The sequence below is a fragment of the Coenobita brevimanus genome, chromosome 52 (assembly GCF_032717465.1).
Source record: "Coenobita brevimanus isolate Jiangsu-jjx chromosome 52, ASM3271746v2, whole genome shotgun sequence".
Taxonomy (NCBI): domain Eukaryota; kingdom Metazoa; phylum Arthropoda; class Malacostraca; order Decapoda; family Coenobitidae; genus Coenobita; species Coenobita brevimanus.
In genome coordinates, this window is record NC_137005.1 from 24,069,003 (window position 1) to 24,093,756 (window position 24,754).

Here is a 24,754-nt window from a genome sequence, read left to right on the forward strand (position 1 = left end):
ACACCTTCACATTCACCTCCTTTACAACACCAACCACATAAATATTAAATAAGCAAGGTGACATCACACATCCCTGCCACAGCCCCATTCTCATGGGAAACCAATCACTTACCGTATTTCCCACTCTTACACATGCTCTACCATTTACAGAAAAACTTTTCACTCCTTTTAACAACCTGCCATCTAGCCTATACAATCTTAAAACAGTCCATAATGCCTCCCTATCACTGCTATCATACTCTTTCTCTAAATCCATGAACGACCAAAACACATCCTTACCTTTCACTAAATAGTTTTCAAACACCTGTTTCACAGCAGACACCTGATCCATGCATCCCCTCTCTCTCTTAAACCACACTGCTCGTCACCAATCACTCCATCTGTACTCTCTCTAACTTTCTTCATCAACACTCTACCATACACCATATCAACAACACTCAAATGACTTATTCCTCTAAAACTATTGCAATCATACTTATCATCCTTGCCTTTATACTCATACAATGGAACCACACACTCATTTGCCCGATCAATCAGCACCATACCACTCACAAATCACACATTCAGCCATCTTACTAACCACTCAACAATTGTCGCTCCACCACCTTCAGACATTCCACAGCACACCCATCCATATTTGCAGCTTTCCCTGCTTTCATATCCTTTACTTCCCCTGGCACTTCCTCCGTCATGATCAATGAATCATTCAACTCTCCCAACACATTTATTCTTTGCACCTTCCATCTGCCACAATCTCAGCCTCCCTTTCCTCCTCCACATTTAACCTGCACCGTCCCGGCGACGTGAATTAACGTCTGCACAGGATGTGCACTCATGTCCCGGCGACGTGAATTAACGCGGTAACATTGCAAGGTCCCTAATGTGCACAATTTTCAATTTTCGCGAGTGATTTCGTGAGTGATTTTTGGCATGTATACACGGGACACCTTCCTCTATTCCTCTACAAGATGCCAAGCAGGGACAATGCCTTACACCACATAACCTCCCCCCCCCCTGCACGCCATTGTCTCGGCAATTCACCTGTTACCAGTGACCTGGCCAATAAAGACATTCAGGGCCAGAGTGATTCCCCAATCGATGACAATGTGGAGGACAAAGTTTACATAGCATTAGAGGAAGAAACAGTCAGAAATGATGATCAGGTAATGTGGGAAAAAAAAGGTCATGAATGGTGATGAGTTAGTGAGTGAAACAATGCTTATAATGCCTATATTACTGTTTGAAAACCAATATACTCTTGTACTACACATAAATTCGTACCAAGTAAATAAATAAATACTGTTTATGAGTGGATAAAATAGTTACCCTCCCATAGAACTTGTTTTCTTTGGTGCCAGCCTGTTAGAAAACCCAGACAGGTAAGGAAGTACTCGTACCTAAATCGAGTATTTTAAACCTCAGGTGAGCGATTTCTCTATGAATTTTCGATGTTTCTCACCAAAAGCGGATGTTTGAGCCAAAAAAAAAAAAAGGTTAAAAAATGTCAGGACTGGGGCGTACCACTGCCCAGAAAACGTCGGGATGGGGCGGGTTAACAGTCTTTCAAAATACTCTGTCTATCTCTTCAATACTGCATCCATCTCAGTTAACATCTTTCCATCCTCTGCTTTTACTCACTCTTCCTTCCCAAACTCTCCTCCTTGAACCCTCTTCACCTCCTTCCCAAACATTTTCTTATTCTGTTGAAAATTCTCAGTCAACTGCATGCCTCATCTCTCATCTGCTGCCACTTTAGCATCACACACAGCCTTTTTTTGCCCTGTCCTCTTTTTACCTTGGTGAAAGTTAAAAAATCGGACTCTTTTTGTGAATCTGGGGATAGGGTGGCAGGGAGATTTGCGGTCTTCATAGCCAATATATACTGTATGTATTAACAATGATAACCAGTGGACTTGGTTTGGTACAAAACCAGTCTTCCCTTTAAGTCCATAAACCCTTTCAATCTGATGATGAATTTTTTACTTAATTCTGACTATATCCCGACGATTTTTTTCCATTCCAGGAAGGCTGCCTGCATTGAAGGGGTTAATCAGTGCTATATGCAGCCCCCCTCCCCCCCCAGTTCGAAAAGTTTCTCCTGTGCTAAAGGAAACTGTATAAAGATAAGAATAAACAAGCAGACAGCAACCAGAGAGTGCATACCTCTGCTAACGCCTATACCATACAACTCAGATCACCACCAAAATTAAATTATCTCTTCCTTGGCTCATGACCCACATATCCACAAATTTCAGTGAAATCCCTCAATAACTTCTTGAAACATCTTGTGGACAAACAAACTGACAAACAGGGTTGAGTACATAACTTTCCCCACCTCCACTGGTGGAGGTAAACAAAATGCATCATCGGGTTCAAGAGATTATGATAACAAGTAACCATTCTTATCTGTTTACAATAACAAAAACATCACTATTTATCCATCTTGTCCCTAGACGAGTTGATCCACACCCTGAAGGTAAGCGAAGCAAAGTGGGCGCTGGTGCATGAGGCCTCCACCGATATATTGGCTGGGGCACGAGATAAGCTACCTGAAGGAAGTGTGAGGGGCGTGTGGGTGGTGGAGGCAGATAGCACACACCCAAGCCCACAACACACGTCATCCCTCGCCACCCTCACCTCTCACCACCCTGTCCCTCCCGTCACAAAGGTTACTATATTACTTTGTTTACCATCATCCTTCCTTTTTATTCTTTTTCTTCACCATCAACATCATCATCATCATCATCATCTTCTTTTTCTTCTTCCTTCTCATTTTTAGACGTCCTGTGTTCGTATCGATCAACTCGCTTAAGCTAATTTTAAGTATAAAATTGATTATTTATGTTTTTATTTAACCCCTTCAATCCAATGACGTATATCTGACCGCACTTTCGCAACCTCCATGCCATATTTTTTATCTAACCAAAGACTCTGTGAAATGGAGTGTTAGATATAGCATTTATTAAACCCTTCACTAATTGACAGCCTTCTTAACTTATATATAGCATATCTGGTGGTTGCCTAAGTAAATGTTAAATATACTGTACGTCATACTACTGAAGAGGTTAATGAAAACAACCAATGAAATCTGCCCCAAAGCTGAGTGAATAATAACTTGAGAAAATATGACAAAGCTAAATTATTTCTAAACATAATTCGTTGTATGGAGAATTGCTTATCATAAGATTTGGCTGAGATCCTTTATAAGTATGCCTCCTGAACTTTTTCTCCGGGTGCGCGCAGGTAGAGTGGGCCCCTCACGTGAGTCAGTGGGTGGGGATGATGCCGTTTTCCTCCGGCACAACAGGGCTGCCCAAGGGGGTACTGGTCACACATCAGGCCCTCCTGCAGGAACTCGTACGTCAGCTGTGAGTTTATATGTGCTTCTTCATGGATCCCCCAAAAGGTAGTAATGATGATGATGATGATGATGATGATAATGATGATGTTAATTATATCTGTCAAAATCAGAACTGAAATGAAAATTGACGTTCGTTTTGATAAACATTGCACCCTTTCCGTAAGAAGACGTCTATTTTTCTTCCTTGGGATTTCCAGACCAAACTTAAGCTTAGGAGAAACATCTGATTCTAAGGTGGTTAAAAAAATAGCCCCTCTAATTACCCTACTAAGATGACGGCAATTCAGATTTTATTCACACTACCGTGAGACAGTTCTTCACAGCTCCAGGACGTAGTCGAGAAGGGGGGCTTGTAATATGGTGTTCTGTCTGAGGTGTCGTATTTCCTTGTTCGTGAAATGAATACTGGTAAGTAGGTGGTTTCTTCATTGCTGGTGTAGGGGTGTATAATTGCCAGTGATGGGGTGCCTGGAGGTGGGATATCGTTGAAAAGAGGCTAGTAATATCTGTGTGGTGATTGCTTTTTGTGCATAGGTGTGCTGTGTGGCCTCTCATACTGTAACGGTGGTGTTGTGTGTTAGTATAGGTTGCCACATACAACCGTGTGCCCCTTATGTCAAGATATTGTCTAACAGGGATGACTTTTGTTTCAAAATGGAAGTGAGATGTGGGAGTGGTGTTTGTGCAGTGATCATGCATAGTGCGTTCTTCTGTATGGTGTGGAAGATGAAGTAGTGAGTGTTAGATAAGAATAGGACCCATGTCAGGAGGCATAGGATATCACTTTTTTTTTTTATAAGGAAGAAGGAACCAAATGCCGTGAGCCTGCAATTATTTTTCCTTTCATGAGAAAAACAAAATACAAGAGAGAACCAAATTCAAGATCCGATCATTTCGAGATGCCTGGACCCACTGCGTTTGAAAGACTGGAGATCATAGGAAGCAGGAAATACAAACAGAGGGAGACAGTTCCTGAGTTGACCTGTTGCATAAATGAAGGACTGGGAGTAACGGTTAACTCTTGCATTAGAGAGTTGGACAGAAAAGGGATGAGAGTTTGCTGCTAGGCGGGTGCTATGTGCCCGTCGTAGAGGTGGAGGAATGCATGCAGACAGTTCAGAGGAGCAGTGACCATTGAAGTAGCAATAGAAAATAGATAAAGATGCAACAGTGTGGCAAAGAGACAGAGGTTGAAGGAAGTCAGTAAGAGAAGGAGAGTTAATGAGACAAAAAGCCTTTGACTCCACCTTATTGAGAAGAGCTGTGTGTGGGGAGCCTCCCCACACATGAGAGTTGTACTCCACACAGGGGTGGATAAAACCCCTGTATAGAGTCAACAATTGTGCAGGGGTAAAGAAGGAACGGAGTTGACTTAGCACACCAAATCTCTTGAAAGCAGATTGTACAAGAGATGTAAAATGATCTTTCCAAGATAAGTCCCGAGTAAATGAAACCCCAAGCATGTTCAAGGATAATTCAGGATTAAGCTGATTATTAAACATTAATGGGTATACCTGTGGAAGATTTTGTTGGGTTGGTAGGTGTAAAAACTCAGTCTTTGATGCATTAAAAACAACCAGGTTATTTTTACCCCAGTCAGAGATACGAGCCAAGTCAGACATTAGGTGTGCCATAGCCTCATCCCTTGTTTGCTGAAGTAACTGTTGAGATGGACGTTGCGGGAACCAAATGGAAAGGTAAAGGGTGGAGTCATCAGCGTATGAGTGGATCAGGTTAGCTGTACAGCTTAGAAGGTCATTGATGAATAAAAGGAAGAGAGTTGGTAATAAGACAGAGTCCTGAGGAACACCACTGTTAACCCACCGCATCCCAGCAAATTTTTCACCAATGACCCTCCCCAATCCCGGCCGGTTAAAAAAATTTTTTTTTTTGGCAAACCTCTGCATTTCATAAGAAACATCGAAAATTCAGAGAGAAAGCGCTCAGTTGAGTTTAGAAATACGGTAGAAGTAACAGTACCTTCACCTAGGTACCGTTTTCTCTCAGGCCAGGCTCCAGAGGAAAACATTTTCTATGGGAGGGGTAACTATTCCAGACCATTCATAGTTGGTTAGATATTTAACTGTTTGGTATGAATTTATATGTAATACAAAAGTATATTGGTTTTCATACAATAATATGGGCAATATAAGCATTGTTCACTCACCAAACACATCAACATATGACACCTTCTTTTACAATGTTACCGACTCATCACTTCTGCTTCTTTCTTCCTCTGGCTTGTTTTTTCCTTTGTCCTCCACCTCAGGAATCACTTTCACCTTGAATTTTGTCATTGGAGAGACGAGGTGTGACGTGTTTACCGACCAGGTCACTGCTAACAGGTGAGTTACCGAGAAAATGGCGTGCGGGGGCTAGTGGGGTCAGGTGGGGCCAGGCATTATCCCTGCCTGGCATTGGGTAGAGGAAGGTCTCCCACATATGCCTACCAAAAATCACTCGTGAAACTTGAAAAATGTTCAAATGACGGACCTTGCAATTGCAAAACGTATGGATACGTTGTTGGGTGTCACTGACTAAACGTGGCAACATATCCATACGTCGTTGGGATGCCTCGGGTCAACAGATCTAGGAGAAGAACGATGGCCGTCTACAACAGCGGCTATAGAACGACCAGAAAGGAAGCTAGAGATGAAGGCACAGATAGAACAATGTAAACCGTAAAAGGGCAGTTTGGAAACTAAAGATATATACCAGACTCGATCAAAAGCCTTTGAGATGTCAAATGCAGTGGCAAAGCTTTTGCCAAAGTCCCAAAAGGAGGATGACCAGGAGTCTGAAAGGTAGGTGAGTAGATTGCCAGTGGAGCGTCCCTGATGGAACCCATACTGACGGTCAGAAAGAAGGTTGTGACAGGAAAGATGCTTTAAAAATTTGCTATTAAGAATAGACTCAAAAACTTTAGAGACACAGGATGTTAAAGCAATTGGACAATAGTTAGAGGGTTGGGAATGGTCACCTTTCTTTGGGATTGGCTGAATGAGAGCAAACTTCCAGCAAGAAGGAAAGGGACAAGTTGATAGACAAAAGAAAAAGAGTTTGCCTAGGCAGGGTGTAAGCACAGAAGCACAGTTCTTGAGAACAACAGGAGGGACTCCATCAGGTCCATATGCCTTATTAGTATTGAGGCCTGTGATGGCAGAAAATACAACAGCTGAAGAAATTTTAATGTCAGCCATGAGGAAGTCAGAGGGAGGAAGTGATGGAGGAACAGTACCAGAATCATCTAAGCTGGAATTGGAGGAGAAAGTCTGAGCGAAGAGATCTGCTTTATCAGTAGAAGAAATAGCAACAAAGCCATCAGAGTAGAAAAGAGGAGGGAAGGATGATGAGATAAAGTAGTTAGAAAGGTTTTTGGCAAGGTGCCAGAAGGAGCGGGAAGAAATCGATTTGGAGAAGTTGAGAGCATTTAGTACAGATGAAAATATTTTTAGCAGAGTGAAGAACAGACTTAGCATGATTCTGGGAAGAAAAAAAAAGGTGTGATTCAGGGGTGGGTTGGCTCCGGTACCTTTTATAGGCCCTCTCCTTGTTACGGACAGCATTAGAACAGAGTGATTAAACCAAGGCTTTCTTGCATTAGTCAAAGGACATGAGAAAGGAATGTATGCTTCCATGCCCAAGAGAATAACCTCCGTAATGCGCAAGGCACACTCAGATGGCTCCCGGTCATGGAAGCAATAATCATTCCAGGAAAAATCAAAGAAGTACTGCCTGAGGACCTCCCATTCCGCAGCTCTAAAGTGCCACAGACGACGTTTCTTTGGAGGGTCCACAGGCAGTACCGGAGCGATAGGATAGGTTAAGGTGATAAGGTTGTGATCAGAGAAGCCCAACGGAGAGAAAAGATTAACAGTGTAAGCAGAAGGATTAGTTGTAAGGAAGAGGTCAAGCATGTTGGAGCTCTCTCCAAGGCAGTCAGGGATACGAGTTGGGTGCTGTACAAGCTGCTCTAGGTCATTAAGGATAGAAAAGGTGTAGGCTTGTTCACCAGGTGGATCAGTGAAAGGAGAGGAGAGCCAAAGGTTGTGGTGAACATTGAAATCTGTTTGCCGAGTCAGAAAAGTGTTTCCATTTGTTGCCCAAAGTCTGTGCAAGTTAGAAGCAAAACTGGTAAGATATACGAGTGAATATTGAATAGATAATAATTAAGCACAATAATATGAATACACATGCTAGGTTCATTGCGAAAGAACGAGAAATTCAAGTGTAAACTGCCAGTCAAACTGATAAATGAGAAACAAATTAGCTACCGTTTAGAATGTTGTATCTGAACAGCCTATAGTCTGTGATATAGTGCATTCATATCTAATAATTTAAACTAGTTCTCGGACAGATATTTTCCATTTTCAGCGCATCTCACCAATCAACGAGACTCTAACAAATCACTGAGACAAAATATTTAAAACATAGAAAGCTACCACTACTCCAAAATACGTATGAGATAACTGTGCTATGAGCAGAAATGTAAGACCCCATAATATGAACAAAGCATTATAGCATATCATGTGGTAGTATTTTCGAGAGTCCCACCCTTCTTAACCTTGATCAGAAGAGAGCAGGAGCTGATATTGATAAAACTCTCGCTCGAAGCTTGCCAGATTTCATCACCCTCTCCTGACTGTGGCGAAGTAAGGGTTAAAAGAGAGTGGTGAGATGTGTGTTAGGGAAGTAAAGGGGCATAACTTCTTAATGTTAGCACTGGAGATACTGGTGAATGTAGTAAGTGCATAAGAGGCACTTTCCCGTACGTAAGCAGGCCTGTCGATTGATATACATTTATAGTATTAGAATAAATATTTATTTTTCTATGCAAGGAAGAAGGAACCAAAGGCTAGAAGCCCGCAAACTGTTCCGCCTAGAAAAAATAAAAGCAAGATAAGAGAGAGACAAATTCATTTCGAGATGCCTGGACACACTGAGTTTAAAAGACTGGAGATCATTAGCGGTAGGAAATACCGATAAAGGAAGACTGTTCAAGAGATGGCCTGTTGCATAGGCTGCATGAAGGACTGGGAATAAAGGTTAACTCTTGTATTACACAGCTGGACAGACATGGGGTGAGAGCTTGCTGCTAGATGGTTGCTACTCGTTCGCCAAAGTGATGGAGAGATGTAAGCAGGCAGTTTAGAGGAGCAGTAACTGCTGAAGTAGCAACAGAAAAGAGATAAAGATGCAACAGTGCGGCAGAGAGATAGATGTTGAAGGAAACAAGTAGGAGGAGGAGAGCTAGTGAGACGAATAACCTTTGACTCCACCTTGTTGAGAAGAGCTGTATGTGGGGAGCCTTCCCACACATGAGAATTGTACTCTACACAGGGGTAAATAAAACCTGTGGATAAGAGCAACAACTATGCGAGGGTAATGAAGGCACAGTGTCTGCTTAGCACACCTAATCTCTTGAAAGTAGGTTTTACAAGAGAGGTAATATGATCTTGCCAAGAAAACTCCCAGGAGAATGAGACCCCAGGATGATGCAGATTGAGGTGTATATGGTTAAAAATTAGAGGATACTCCTGTGGTAGATTCTGACGGGTCGAAAGAAGTAAAAACTGAATTTTTGATGCAGTAAAACAACAAGATTACTTTTACCCTAATCAGAGATATGAGCCAAGTCAAAAATTACTGTAAGTGTGCCATAGCCTCATCCCTTGTTTGTTGAAGTAACTACTGAGACTGATGCTGTGAGAAGCTGGTGGAAAAGTGAAGGATGGACTCATCAGCGCATGAGAGGATAAGGTTAGATGTCAGCTTTAGGTCATTGATGAATAAAAGGAAGAGATTTGGTGATAGGACAGAGCCATAAAGAACAGCACTACTGATAGCCCTGGGAAAAGAACAGTGATCGGCTACATCAGCAGCTACAGAAGACCAGTAAGGAGGCTAGAAATGAAGGCACAGATGGAAAGAAGGATAGAAACCGTAAGAAGGCAGTTTGGATATTAAACTTTTTGCCATACTCAATCGAAAGCCTTTGAGATGTCAAGTGCAATGGCAAAACTTTCGCCAAAGTCCCTAAAAGAGGATGACTAGGAGTCTGAAAGGAAGGTTAGGAAATCGCCAGTTGAACGTCCCTGGCGGAACCCATACAGACGATCAGAAAGGTTATGATATGAAAAGTGCAATGTATAAATTCACGTATCTTGATCTCATGGCTTTCCCTTCCTATTTCTGGATCATCTATCTATCTATATACCTAGGCTGCTTTCCCCAAGGAAAGGGAGGTAGCCGAGACAGGACGACACACTCCCCATTTACTCATCCATTCAAACACATTCATTCGCATCTTAGCCCCAAAGGGGAGAACAGACAGATCCTCACCGCACCACACCGCACAAGGGTCAACTGCGCAATGCAATCAGTGACATCCGCAGCAGGGCTCGACAGCAGAGCTGGTTTACCCCTGCCACATCATATCAGACTCATCCCCTTACCCGCACCTGACCTGAAATAGATGATCTGGATCATACACACTAGAATTACTAGCAGAAGCTAGGACTTTTTTTTTTTTTAATCTCTCTCTCTCTCTCTCTCTCTCTCTCTCTCTCTCTCTCTCTCTCTCTCAATCTACCTATCTCTGTCTCTTTATAATATTATGCCTTAATCCCGCATGGGGAGGCCACAAACAAATCGCCTCCATGGCACCCTTTCCTCTGCAGTTTGGCTGCCTACCCTCCAACTCACAACCCTCTCCCTCGTATATCTCTCCATTCCATCTCTTTATCTAATCCTTGGTCTCCTCCTCTCCCCCCCCCCACCTCGAACTCGTACACTTTTCTAGTCGGTGTCTCATTGATTTAAATGTATACAGACACTTATAAACGGTACAGTAACATGCACTGGAGTAAAAAAAAAAATCATGATAATACCACAGCAAAGCAAAATCGGAGGTTTTCGTGAGCATAGTGTGAGTAGAACCAGTGCTGAATGTGGAGATGGTGGTGTTATGTGGCTTTGTGGTGATGTGTAGAGATGAGCTGGTGGTGGTGATTGTTGTTGTTGTGGTAGAGGCTCGGAACGAAGGGGATCATAACATAACGGATTACGAAATTTCTGCAAACTTTTCATTGTAAGTTGGCCTAAAATTGCCATCTCTCCATCTTGAATGCCGAGCCATAACAACAGATTAATACTATAATTTGATGTTATCGTCCTTTTACTTTAACTTGATTGTGAATTTTGTCGTTTTGAAACTTTTTTTCGCGTAGTTTAGTGGCAGGATAGGAAAAATGCTGTGGTTTTACCTCCTTTTCATTGCACTTTTCGTGACTAGACACATATTCTAGCCTTCATCTTTTGTTACAGCTCAGTATTCAAGATGGGGAGATGGTAACTTTAGGCCAAATTAGAACAGAAAGAGCACAGCCATTAATAATAATAAAAAAAGTAGTGCCGTGGAAAAGATGAGGAGAGGTAATAGTGTCTTACTCTGCCACTGAGCTGCGTGAAACAAGCATCAAATTGGACGAAAATTTGGGTCAAGTTGAAGTAAGAGGAGCATATTGATGTGTTGGTGATGCAGGGTCCTGGTTAAGCTACGTGACAGAAGCATCAAAATGGACGAACTCTGGACCAAGTTAACATAAAATTGTGCAGGGTGATGAGATGGTGTCTCAGGTTCACGGTTAAGCTGCGTAAAATAAGCAAAAAAGGACAAATTCTGAACCAAGTTGAAGCGAATGAGTGTAGTGAGTATTGGGAGGTTTATAGTTAAGCCGAGTGGAATAAACATGAAAAAGGACAAACATCTGGGCCACGTAAATAGAGTCTAGAGGTGTGAATGTTTTGGCGGGTACACAGAGAAGCTAGACTGCATGAATTAAGCATGAAAAAGGACGAAAATCTAGGCCAGGTAAATAGAGTCTAGAGGTGTGATGTTTTGGCAGGTACCTGGCTGAGCTACTTGCCTCGAGTGGGCAAGCAGGAGTAAGACCCCAGGAAAGGAACCGCTCCCAGCTGCTTATGTTGCCTGTGACCCATCTATACGGACACCTTATGGTCATTTCATCGCTGCTGTGGGGAGGTACCATCTACTTTCTTATTAAGTTCTCGCCCACTGCCTATTTCCACGCGATAGAGAAGTACAAGGTGAGACAAACACAAAAAATGCAAACAGACAGGTAGACAGAGAGAGACAGATACAAGCAGACACAGGTACAGAGGCACACACACACACACACACACACACACACACACACACACACACACACACACACACACACACACACACACACACACACACACACACACACACACACACACACACACACACACACACACGCTAAATATTACTTTTGTTGTTCCCATATCCCTAGTGATGTATTCTAATTTCTGCTCGAACTTCACAGGATATGGGTTGTAAAGAGGTACGAGGTAGTTGCAGGAATGTTCTAAGGCATAATGAAGACAGAGAGATGAAGTGATGAAGGTGGTGATGAGAGTAGCTGGGCAGGGCGGACAGAAAACGGAGAAGGTAGTGCTAATGTGTAACTGTGTAACCTGGGATGGTTTAGCAGCTGAAGATGAATGGCCGAAATTCTGTGGATACTCTGACTGGAGATGGACATGAAGTAATATGTATCATCGTTACTGCATACACAAATCAGCTGTTAACCCCAAAATAGACAGGGCCTCAGTTAAGTAGTGGATTACGGTTATCATCAAAAGAAACTGTTCAGCTGAGGAAAATCACTGCTCTCAAACGGGTTAAATTTAAGTAATAACAGATTCAAACCCTGAAAGCCACAGAACAACATTTTCACCTGCAGCTCCTTCATTCTTTTGGCACATCCATCCACACGGACATCTGACTCCGAGCGTCATCTGGGACAGTGCACCAGTAAAGCAGCTCTTTTTGGGCGCGTGACGAGCGAGCGAGAGTTTGTACAGACATCTATCGTCATAATTTCATCTTGGTGTAAACTTTCAACATTTCTGGTGAGGTAGTTGATAAATAATAGAAAAATAATTGAGCGGAAGTATTTACTTTCTGTCTCTGTCTCTGTCTGTCTGTCTGTCTGTCTGTCTCACACACACACACACACACACACACACACACACACACACACACACACACACACACACACACACACACACACACACACACACATGCAGGCACGTGCACGTGCACACTCAACATATGAAGTGGAAAACAACTCATACTTTGCATTTGTCTCTTTCATGGTGCTTTGAATAGATTTCATAGTGGAGCATGTCAGTTGAAACCCTCGGTACATTCCCATGAAAAACTGAGATTGTTTGGTCTCCTGAGTACATAACATACAGCTAAAAACAAAATTTATTGAATTTATCTGCTACCTTCTGAAAGAATCTCTGCTCTATCTTACATAACAGAAAAGTTTTTATATGCTGAAAACCATCGAGGTTGGGCCATGTCGTGTCGGACTGGGCCAGGTTGTGTAGGGCCACTCATTCCTCAGCTGAACATAGAGTAAACATCATTTTGTTACACCTGTTCACTTCGCTTGCTGCGCTTCCTCACTCATAATCAGTGCCACCCTTCCATGCATTCAACCAGTGATGCACAGATACACAGGATGACCCATATATAAAGCTCTATATCCACTCCTCCAGGGGATTTCTGAAGGGTTGTGGAGACGACTGTCAGGGCCATCAGTATTTACCTTGCATCATTTGTTCATTTCCTACTCCTGCCACAACCGTGCCCATATTAACCGACTAAGCCTTCCCCTCAATACATTAAGATACAGTTGCGTGAGTTTCTAGTGGACCACTATTTACGGACCATCCTGTACTACACTCAGATATTATTAACAAAAAACTTACTTGGTTGTACTGCACTCAGATATTATTAACAAAAACTTACTTAGTTCAACGTTTTGCGTAGATAAGGTATTTTATCTTCTTGATATAAGTATCAACTTTTTCAGAAGGCCTGTATTTGTCAACAGATAGTACATTACTCACTACCTCACGGCCTTAAGTATAAGCTTGCATTTATTTGGTTGATTAAATAATAATGGCAAGACAACCTGGATGGGTATTTATCTCAGTAAACATTGTCTTAGGTACCTGTGGGGAAGATAGGACAATCGATTAAAGGATCATTAAGCTCAGCCAGGATAAAGTAGTGAGATGTAGTGTCAATGAGTAGAGTTACATCACTCTTGGGTTACAAAGTTTATTGCACAAAGTTATAAAAAGTGAGTTACAGTTTAGTGAAGCGTGATCCTAACGTCGGACCTACTCACTAGCCCTTCTCTCCCCTTTCTCTCTCTAACCCCTTCTCACTCTATCCGACCCTCATGTTAACGGGCCTACTCTCCAACCCCTTCTAATCTGAAGGGAATCTGTTCAACATTATATGCAGCCTGGAGAGGATGTATGTGTGTGATGTAATGTCTGGTAGATTCACGTGGGCTAACCAGCTAGGGCTGGTTACTCCACGTGTTTGAATATGTCATGAAATTCTTGGTCGTCTGGAGTATGAGGAAGTTTGAGATACATCGTATGGTTAAGGATTCTTGATGGTCTGGGACAACATGGGTTGTGGATATACATTATGTGAACTGACATTCCTGGTTTGTCTAGGCAAGGGGATGTGTTCTCTAACTCTTCCTGGAGGACTCAGACATAACTACGTGTTTTACATATTGTTACCTATAGCTATATAGTTACATACAGTATTGTGTTATATTATGCCTACATATCGCTCGGTCACGCGAAACTGGCATACCATTGACAGTAAATATTGTCATAACATATCAATGCATACTACAGTAGATACAGATTACAATCAATTTGTAAGTGAAATACATAATATTGTGAAATTTACATAATTGGGATAATGTAGTCATTGTAGTTATGAAATTGTACATGTATAATATAACTGTAATGTTAACATAATACAATGGCAAGTCTACAGTAGTCAATATATATGAGAATTACTTGCTGCGTATATATATATATATATATATATATATATATATATATATATATATATATATATATATATATATATATATATATATATATATATATACGAGATTTGATAGTATAATTAAAGTAAGTCTATATTATGTGTAACCCATATTTTGTTATTTTATATAAAATATATACACAGTATTTACAATATTTACAGTTTGTCTCACATGTACAGAACAGTTCTTAAACACTGATTCCAGGTTAGCAATCCTTGCTTGCATTCTGTGCATGACCAAAATTAATACAGTAAATATAATGGAGAAAATTACAAAGATGACTGGAGCTGGGCTGTATACATAATATGGGTTAAACATAATCCTACTGTATTCTTCCCAAGGTTGTATTGTCTGATTTATTAATTGCATGGTTTCATACTTGGGTGAAGTCAACTTAATGTGTGCACTTACATTTAAGTTCATCCTAGGCAATGGCTGGAAGTATTTGTGTGTGTGGTTGAGAATGGCATAATGGTTTTTAGTGGGCAAGGTGGATAGTGTAGGTGTCAGGACTGCACAGTAATCTGGTGAGATGTATAAACCAGATGCTGATGTATGGGCTGGAGGTGTGTCTGGGCAAGTCACAAAAACTGATGTATTTTGAGTGAAGTAGAAGAACTGTGAATGTCCAATGCATTGATGATGGATGGGTTTATCTGGATCAAATGTGAAGTTGCAATGATGAGGGATATCATGATCTGTTATGATGGCCATTTCACAATGGACTGTCTCAGCTGGTTGAAATGTGAAGATGTAAGCAGGACAGAGGTGAAATGCATGTACAAGTAATGATGTGCAACATTTGCGTTCAGTTGTTGCTTCACTGGTGAAAGTGACGGCGTCCTGTTTCTTAGAGACCATGATGACTTCTGTTTGATGTTGATAGTGACTAATGAGTCATCTTTCTTAGAAAGAAAAGGGTATATTTGATAGACTGTGAAAAAATCATCTGTTGCGAATGGTACATGAACTACTATTGATGTTGTTGCGAGTGTTGCTTCCAAATACGGATAATATAACATTAGATTATTTTCCTCAAACGAAGGTTTCGAACCATGCTTATGTATGCCTTGACTAATTATTTGCCAGAGGTTGTGAATGGGTAGCAAATTAATGGCGATCCTTCCTTTACCAGCATTAGCAATTCCTTTCATGAAGGCCTGATACTGAGCTCTAGTATTGTCTAACTGTAGTATTATTACAGCAATATGTTCTATGATTACAGAGAGGTGTTGGAATAGTGTATTGTTACCTTCTAGTGCATTTACTTTCTCCACAGTTCCTAGAGTTGATGCTTCTGCCTTCCTTAGATTCTTTACAATCTTCAGCATTAAGGTGTTCTGAGTATCAGCTAACCTATGTTGCTATGAGAGAATTTGTGCTGTTTTGTTAATTTTGTTATCTATTTCCTCTAGATCATTTTCTGTAGCTAGTCCAAAAATGTTGCCTAAAATTGCTCCACCTGGGTCGAACAAACCGCGTTTGTTACGTGTATTTGTGATGTTGTTTCCTGTCTCATGTGTGTTACTCCCAGCTGATGGGATATCCTGGATCATGGTGATCAATACGTGCTTAGCCTGTTCTAGCTTCCAGTCAGTTAATTTAATTAATTCAGCTACTTCCTGTGTGGGATGATCATGTGAAGATGGGTGTTTTAATACCGCTTCCAGAGTTCTAAGTGGTCCTGATATTTTCTGTAACATTATTGGTATGTCTTGCAGTACATCCAAACTAACTTCGGTACTTATTATGTACTGTACTATTGCTGTTGAGGCTGTTGGGGCTATCAGGCTTTTCGTCTCATTAACTCTCCTCCTCTTACTGACTCTTTTCAACCTCTGTCTCTTCGCCGCACTGTTGCATCTTTATCTCTTTTCTATCGCTACCTTAATGATCACTGCTCCTCTGAACTGTCTGCATGCATTCCTCCACCTCTACGACGGGCGCGTAGCACCCGTCTAGCAGCAAACTCTCATCCCTTTTCTGTCCAACTCTCTAATGCAAGAGTTAACCGTTACTCCCAGTCCTTCGTTTATGCAACAGGTCAACTCTGGAACTGTCTCCCTCTGTCTGTATTTCCTGCTGCCTATGATCTCCAGTCTTTCAAACGCAGTGTGTCCAGGCATCTCGAAATGAATGGATCTTGAATTTGGCTCTCTCTTGTATTTTGTTTTTCTCTTGGAGGGAACTGTTATTGCGGGCTCATGACCTTTGGTTCCTTCTTCCTCGCAAAAAAAAAAAAAAAAAAAAAGGCACCCCTGTCGGACTACATGCTGAGGATGTGAGGTGATCCTCTTGATATCAACAGGAACATGATCCATGGAATTATTCGCCTCATCTTTACCTATCGAAAAACAACCGAATTAGAGATCTATTCCACTGTTCTTAGCAAGTTATGCTAAGGGTGATGATAGTGATGATGAATAATACAGATATCTTGGCCTGTTTGATCCTATTATCTATGAAAGGAGTCTAAATCGATTCCTAAGTCATGTAAATGGCTTGTTATGGTGAGACCTGTATTGGTTGCACCTATGCTTGTCTGTTTGATATACGACCGCAATTTATTCTGATATGTGTTGATTGCTTCAGGCTTATTTTCACCGTGTGTAGTAGGGTTTTCGGTCGTGTCTAGTGTCTTATAGTAGCAAGCTAGATTTCTTGAGACCTTTTTTAAGTGATCAGTATGTGTTTCTTTTTCTTCATCATCGATAATGACTTTATCACTACCTTTTTGTCTCTTCTCTTGATTACCCTGTACGGGTCTTCAAATTTAGGTGATAGTTTGTTATTTCTAGTGTGAATGAGGCTATAGACAATATCATCTACGTCGATATTTGATTCTTTTGCCTTCTTATTAAATGATTCTGACATTTCTTCCTTGGACATCGCTGTTTTTTACCTTTGTGTGTATTTCTTGAAATTCACATAAGCAAAGTTTAGGATAATAAATTGTCATAATGTGGTGCTTCTGAAAAGCCTAGTATTCCGGTAGATGTCACGTCCATTGGGACGAACACAGTCCCCGTGCGGTTTAAAAAGCATATTTTTCTTTGTTAAATATCTACAATGTTGCGTGAAACTGTGAATCATAGTAATGTCATATACCGTAATATAAATAATACAAATAGAACACGTATATATATCGTACCGTGAATTGTTTATATTTATCATAAACAGAAATTAAAATATCATTGATGGCATGTGATGGCAACCCGCCATTTCAGTGGTCCTATATTATTTAATTTCTGCTACATTTAGTGCAAGTTAGGTTCTTAATACATAGTTTTTTCAGACTGTAAATTACGCCTAGTGGGTAGCTTGACTTATTCAGTCTCAATGTGGCCAGAAATTTAATGTTGAGTAAATACTGGGACTCAGCATTTTGCTCACTCCCTTCACACATGCACACCACAAGACCCGTGTTGCCACGGTTTGAGAAGGCCATGGTGTTGTCCCCTCAGACCCTCCAAAGCAATTACAGTACCTTACTTTATCTAACCTATCCAGACCACTTACAGTCTAAATTGTACTATTTTAAGCATTAGTCCTCGTGCGTTTGTTTTGAAAACAAATATCTCGTGAAAAAATTTAACACTGGACTGTCTTGTGCGCATGCGTGAAGGGAGTGAGCAAAATGTTGAGTCCCAGTATTTACATGGACATTGTTGGAAGGACACAAGTCAAGAGTGAGCGCAGTGGCAATGAGTTATTTAAGAGGAGCCTGTGGAGTCACATGGAGAGATAGGCTGACGAATGAGGATATAAAGGAGCGTTGTGGTGTTGATGTGGATGTGATAGGGAGCGTTATGAGGAACACACTGAGGTGGTTTGGCCATGTGGAGAGGATGGAGGGTGAAAGACTGACGAAGAGAGTGTATGTGAGTGAGGTGGAGGGGGGAAGAGGGAGGGGGAGGCCGAGGATGAGATGGAGGGATGGGGTGGAGAGGTATATGAGAGAGGGGGGTGTGAGTTGGGAGCAGGGCAATGAAATGGCGGGGGACGGCGACTTGGAGGCGATTTGTTTGTGGCCACCCCAAACGGGATTGAGGCATCTGGCAATAGATAGATAGATAGAAATTTCTGCCCACACAGAGACTGAATGAGTCAAGATACCCACCACGCTTAATTTACAGTCTGAACAAACCATGAATTAAGAACCGAATTTGCACTAAATGTAGCAGAAATTAAATATAGGACCACTGAAATGGTGTGTTGCCATCACATGCCATCAATGATATATTAATTTCCGTTTATGATAAATATAAACATTTCTCGCTACGTTATTTATACATGTTCTATTTGTAATATTTATAAGACGGTATGTGGCATTACTATGATTCATAGTTTCACACAATAGTGTAGATATTTAACAGAGAAAAATATGCTTTTTAAACAGCCCTGAGACTGTGTTTGTCCCAGTGGTGGTGACATCTACCGGAATACTAGCTCTGAAAGCACCCTATTGTATACGGGAATTTGCTCGCCGTCTTACGTCTCGTAAGGGAGACGTTTGTCTGACCCGTAAATGATGAAATGAGGTGTATCTCTTATTGATTTAGTAATTGCACTATTAAGTGATGCTTCAACTCTGGGGATCCAGTCATCCCAGACTGCATAATTTTCATTGAGAATTTGCCGTAGTACATCTAATATTCTTTTATTCTGCCTTTCCACCAGTCCATTGGAAGCTGGATGGTAGACCAAGATATTAACTTTCTTTATATTGGATTGTTTACATATTTCTTGTAAAATTTCGGAGTTAAATTCACCACCATTGTCGCTTACTAGCACCTTTGGTGTGGTGAACCTACAGATCACACTATCAATGAATACCCGTGCGACTGTTTCTGTTGTTTTATCCTTCATTGGAGCCAAGATCACAAATCGTGAGAAGTGATCAGTTGCAACAAAAGGATATTGATTGTGATTGATAGTTAAGGGTAATTTATGTAAATCAACCGCAACAGTGTCCCATGGTTGTCTAGGTACAGGATATTGTCCTATAGGTGCAGGTGATAATGTGTAACCTTTATGTTTCGCACATGACTCGCATCTGTCTATGTGATTATGTAGGCCATATGTCTTTGCCTAACACTGGCCAGTAATATGACATCCGGGCCTGCCTGACTGTCCTGTCCTTGCCAGGATGCCCTGCATGTGGACTATCGTGTATTAACCTTAAAATGTGAGGTATCATTGTACTAGGAATAACTAACTGACTAATATTTTTTCTATGATTTCTTTGTCCTGGATTTACCCTATTTAAGGCATTGTTTACTGTTGTGAATTGTTCAAGTGGTACCTGTAACTTGGGTAATGGTACATCATCGCCTGACTCAAGATGATATATTACTTTAGACCATACTGGGTCCTGTCTCTGTACCTGTGAAATTTCTTGATTTGTGGGGATGGTTTTATCATTGTTGGAGAGTAATTCCCGTGGACTTATTGTAGCAACATTGGCTAACGGGTTTCGTGATAAGGCATCGGCAGCTAAATTTACTTTACCTTTTATGGAGTGAATATTTACATTGTAATTCTGGATTTTACATTTCCATCGTGCTCTCCTCCCGGAGAGGAGTTTTTCTTGGAACATGCCCACGAGAGGCTTGTGGTCTGTGTATAGGTGAATTTCGTGTCCGTACACGAGGTCACGAAATTTCTGTGGAGCAAATACTACTGCTAGGGCTTCTAAGTCTGTTGTACAGTAATTTTTCTCTACTCCTTTTATTTGTCTACGGGCAAAAGCAATGGGTTGGTATTTTCCTCGTTTATCCTCTTGCATCAATACAGCATCTAAACCTCTGAGGGAGGCATCTGTGCAAATTATGAATGGTTTTGTGAAGTTAGGATAGGCCAAACAAGGTGCGCATGTAAGTTTATCTTTTAATTCATGAAATGCTAATTTTTGTTCCTATTCCCACTGGAATACAACATCTTTTTTTAGTAGAATGAATAGCGGTTGTGCTATATGAAAGAACTGGTTAATAAAGGCGCGGTAACATCCCGCTAGCCCCCCAAATTGTCTTACTTCGTCTATATTTGTTGGTTCTGGGAAATTCCTTACCGCCTGTATTTTGTCCTCAGACGTGTGAATACCTTGGGCATCTAGTCTGTGGCCTAAGAATTTTATTTCCTTAATGCAAAATTTGCATTTAGACAGCTTAATTTTTAAGCCAGCATCAGCAAGCTTTTGTAGGAGCTGGTCTAATTTCTATGGATGTTCGTCTATAGTTGGAGTAGCTATAATAATGTCATCTACTGTAGATAGACAAATATTCCTTTTCCCAGCATTCCAGACAATACGTAATTCATCAATCTTTGGAAAGTGCCTGGTGCTGTCTTCAACCCCATAGGCATATATATTGGTAGTGCCTTGTATTCGTGCAGAAAGCAGTGTATTTGCGTGATTCTTGTTCGAGGCTAATTTGATAATAACCGTTGAGCAAATCGGTTGTGGAAAATACATTATTTTCTGGTCCAGTATTTTGTAAGACGTCACTTAACAGTGGCATAGGAAACCGGTCAGGGATTGTGTGCTGATTTAATTTACGGTAATCTGCTACCGCACGCATTTCTCCGTTTCGTTTGGGCACGGTAAATAATGGGGCGTTCCACGGGGAGACAGATGGTTCAATAATACCTAGTTTTAACATTTCCTCAAATACTGATTTGCCAGGGTGCGTTGTGAATGTGCAACCCTATAAGCCAGCATATATATTGGTTGTGTGTCCAGTCGTACGTTAATCTTGTGTGTAATCAGGTTAGTACACCCTAATTGTTCTCCAGGTAATGCTACCGTTTGTCTATGTTTCACTGATAGATCTAAGAGATCGTTTTCTACGTTGAATTAACCTCAGTGAATCACATTCTCCTTTATGCACTCTCTGTCTGACGAGTTTACTCTGCTCGACGCCCCCGCTACTGTCATTTAGTGTATAGGAGCTGGACAAATTTCTAACCCACAAATACAGGTTCCTTTCTTAATCTTCACATCTCCATTCATTGTGTTAGCTAAAATGACATTCGTCTCACCCTTGTCATTCATCAGCACAGGGCGCTTTCTGTCAAAAGGCCATTTATTCTAACTGTTTCTTCTAATGCAATGACATTACAATTTCTCAGTTTACTCTTAATCGTAACTTGCATGAATGATTTTAGTGATAAATTTATTTCATAATTAATGCTGGCTGGGTAAGTGGGTGAGTCACGTTTGCACTGTGAGTGAGTGAGGAGTGGGGTTTGGGCTGTGACAGCTGGTCTACGCGCCTATCTTCTTTAAGTTGTACGTCGGACTCCCTCACTTTGGTTTTGTGTGTAATCGTTCTCGTGACGCTAGTTTTCCTAAAATTGTTGGTTGTATTATCATTAGATGAAATATCCTCTATGAATTCGCTGTCATAATGAATTCCATTGAAATGTGGCATCAATATTATATTTTGTGTTCTCATTGTGTTTAGTCCAAGGAGCATATTTCCTCTAATTGATATTTTTTCTACTACATGAAAGGTGGTAGTGAATGATTTTCTGGTCCCTGTGAAATTCATGTTTAACTCAATCATACCAATAACTGGTATACCTTTACCATCCACTGTGTATAAATTTAAGTCTGAGTTTTCCAAAAACGTCACTTTTCTTCTATTTCTAAAACTTCTTTCCAACTCATCTTGCGTTATTAAATTCACTGGTGAGCCAGAATCCAAAAATAATGAAATCTCTTCCTACACATATAAAGCAGAGACCAAAATGCTTTCATTTCCAAAGAGATTTCCTAATTTGATTATTTGCTTATTTGAGTGTTCTATGTGTCGTCGTCTTTTGTGCTGGTACGATCTTGCCCCGACCTATAGATGGATACCAATTTTTTTTATTGTTCCACAGTCTGAGGTCCAATGTCCGGAGGACCTATGATATCTGCAAAATGCCTCGAAACCTTTTGCCTTTTGCTTGTCCTCTTTCTTTTTAATTTAACACTCCAATTTTATGTGACCAGGCTTTGTGCAATAGTAACAGAGAGTGTTACTTGAGTTCGACCTATAAGGTGATCTTCCATTTGCTTGTCTTTGTGCCGATCGATGTCTACTGGGACTTCGGCCAGGCTTTTGTTCCGCCTTGTTTCGTGGTCTGCGAGAACGAGTCCTTGAGCTAACCTGACTGTGTGCTTGTTTCTGAATTGGTCGAGATTGTCCCTGGTCCTTGCCAGGACTTGAACTACTTATCCCTGCTACGATTTCTGGCACTTTGATCCCTGTCCTGCTTGCCTGTGACGTGTCAGTCAAGCCAGCTTTACTGCAGTTTAATTCCACCTCATAAATGAAATCAAGTAAACTCATCCCTGGATTATATGGGATGGTTTTTGAAAATTTCAGTATCCTGTCAGGAAATTGGCACAGGGCTGATATGTAGCCAATGATGTCAACGGCATGCACAGGTGATATATTGCCATCCTCTGTGACCCAGTCTGAGTTTTCTAGACTAGATAAAAGGGTCCTCTTAATAATGGAAATATCTGCTGTAATCTCCCCTAGATCTGAGCCTGAGTGTGTTTGCCTAAGTAGGTCTACAGTTTTGTGTAATTCTGGGATTATACCACCAAGAAAATTCTTGCCTCCCAAGAATTTCCTAAGGAATTCTGTCTTGAACTGCTCAAATGTTGAAGCTCTTAACAGCTTGTCCGAGCATAACAGATTGCCCGTTGGGCATCGTTCTTGGTTTCTTCTAGATGAAAAAACAGCTATTTTTCCTTTCTCACCTGTAATGTGTCTCTTAATGAAATACTACTGACATTGTTCAATAAGTGTGTTTATGTCGATCTTGTCTTTTTCCATACCAGAGAATTTTGGTAGTTAATTGTCTTCATGACAAATATACACTGGAAATGGAGTATTACTGGGATTTTGTGGAGAAGCTAATGCTCCAGTACTTGCTTCATCTACATTAGCCATCTTTACCGTGTTTTCCTTGCAATCGTCATTTACTGGCAGTTTATATGTTTTCCCCGACCTTAATACTCTATGGTCTGAGTTATAGTAAACTGGAAGTAAATTTTTATAAAGTTCACTATCTACATCTGAAATTTCTGATATGTCATCATCATTTACTTTAGCGTAATTTGCATCTGTTTGCTGTTCTTTATCTAGTGTATGTTTTGTTCTTTGGGTCTGGTTTTCCGTCCGTTCTTGTGTTTCAGATGGTGTTTCGGAATTTATATTTTGTTGATCGTTTTCTGGTGTTTGTGTCAGGGTGTTTGTCACTGTTAGTGTTGATCCTTTGGGCACTAATTGGGGAACTTTACTATCATTATGGGATTACACAATGAATCATATTTTACTTTTCTCTTGATTGCTTACAAAATTAAAATGATAAAACACATATGTAAGTGTAAATTGTGTAATTGGCTCTCACTGTGCAGTTTGTAATATTTATGAAGATATATATATATATATATATATATATATATATATATATATATATATATATATATATATATATATATATATATATATATATATAAAATTGCTTGGTTCATTAACTAGTGATAGAATTTTATGGAAAGTTATCTAAGTGGTGAAATGTTAACTAATACAACTTTGGTTAGAATAAATCAACTCACTAGAACAACAGTGGAGATACGGTCGTGGTGTTTGTTGATTGTTGGTTACATCTGGGGTCAAGACACTCGCTCTCCTCTTCCTGGTGACGGAGGTCAGATGTCACACACGTAAGTTAGGGTTTGGTTGAGGTAGGTCAGGTCCTGGTTTAACAGCGTCAGCAACCGTGTTGTTGCTAGGGTAGGCAGACAGGCTGGCAGGCAGGCAGGTTATGGATGACAGGCTGGTGTTGTCTGGCACTTGGACTGATTGACGGGTTATGACGACCTTAGCAAACAGTGACAGTGCTGACCTGCTTGTCTCAGTGTGGTAGTGGTGGTGGGGAAGATGGTGGGGGTCATGGTGGAGAAGGTGGGGGTCGTGGTGGAGGTTCGAGGAGGGAGAAAATGTGCTGAAGTTGGGTTAACACACAGATACACTTTCTTCTTTCCTTGTTCACTTCTTTGTCTTGTAGTGATTGATTATCTTTACTCATTGAGATTAACTTACACGCTTGTAGAGTTGTTGATCGACGTAGTTTATGGTCGATGTTGTTTCACATTATCGTGGAGTTGTGGTTTAGGAGCGATTAGGAACGAAGTTAAGCTATGTTGATGCAACGCCAGCTCTCGCTCTCTGCTTTGCTTGTTTGTTTTTTGTTTGCGTGAGATCGCCAAACTGAGTGTATCGTAGATTGCTGTGACTGAGACGTTAATCGGCTTCGTTTACAGCTCGCCACCATTCTCAGTGAACGTAGTGAGGTAGATATCGTAATATAAACTCGTAAGGGGTAGATTGCATGTGGTTCGTTTTCGCAG

At 40.9% G+C, this 24,754-nt stretch overlaps 1 protein-coding gene across 1 annotated transcript in view; it reads left to right on the plus strand.

Moving 5' to 3' along the window:
* Positions 1–24,754, plus strand: part of LOC145400510 (uncharacterized) — a 63,203-nt gene that overhangs the window by 35,245 nt on the left and 3,204 nt on the right. Inside the window, exons 5-7 of the mRNA XM_080273033.1 lie at positions 2,454–2,668; positions 3,244–3,368; positions 11,269–11,470. Coding sequence (XP_080129159.1) covers positions 2,454–2,668; positions 3,244–3,368; positions 11,269–11,470 — 542 coding nt within the window. The remainder of the gene's footprint in view (positions 1–2,453; positions 2,669–3,243; positions 3,369–11,268; positions 11,471–24,754) is intronic.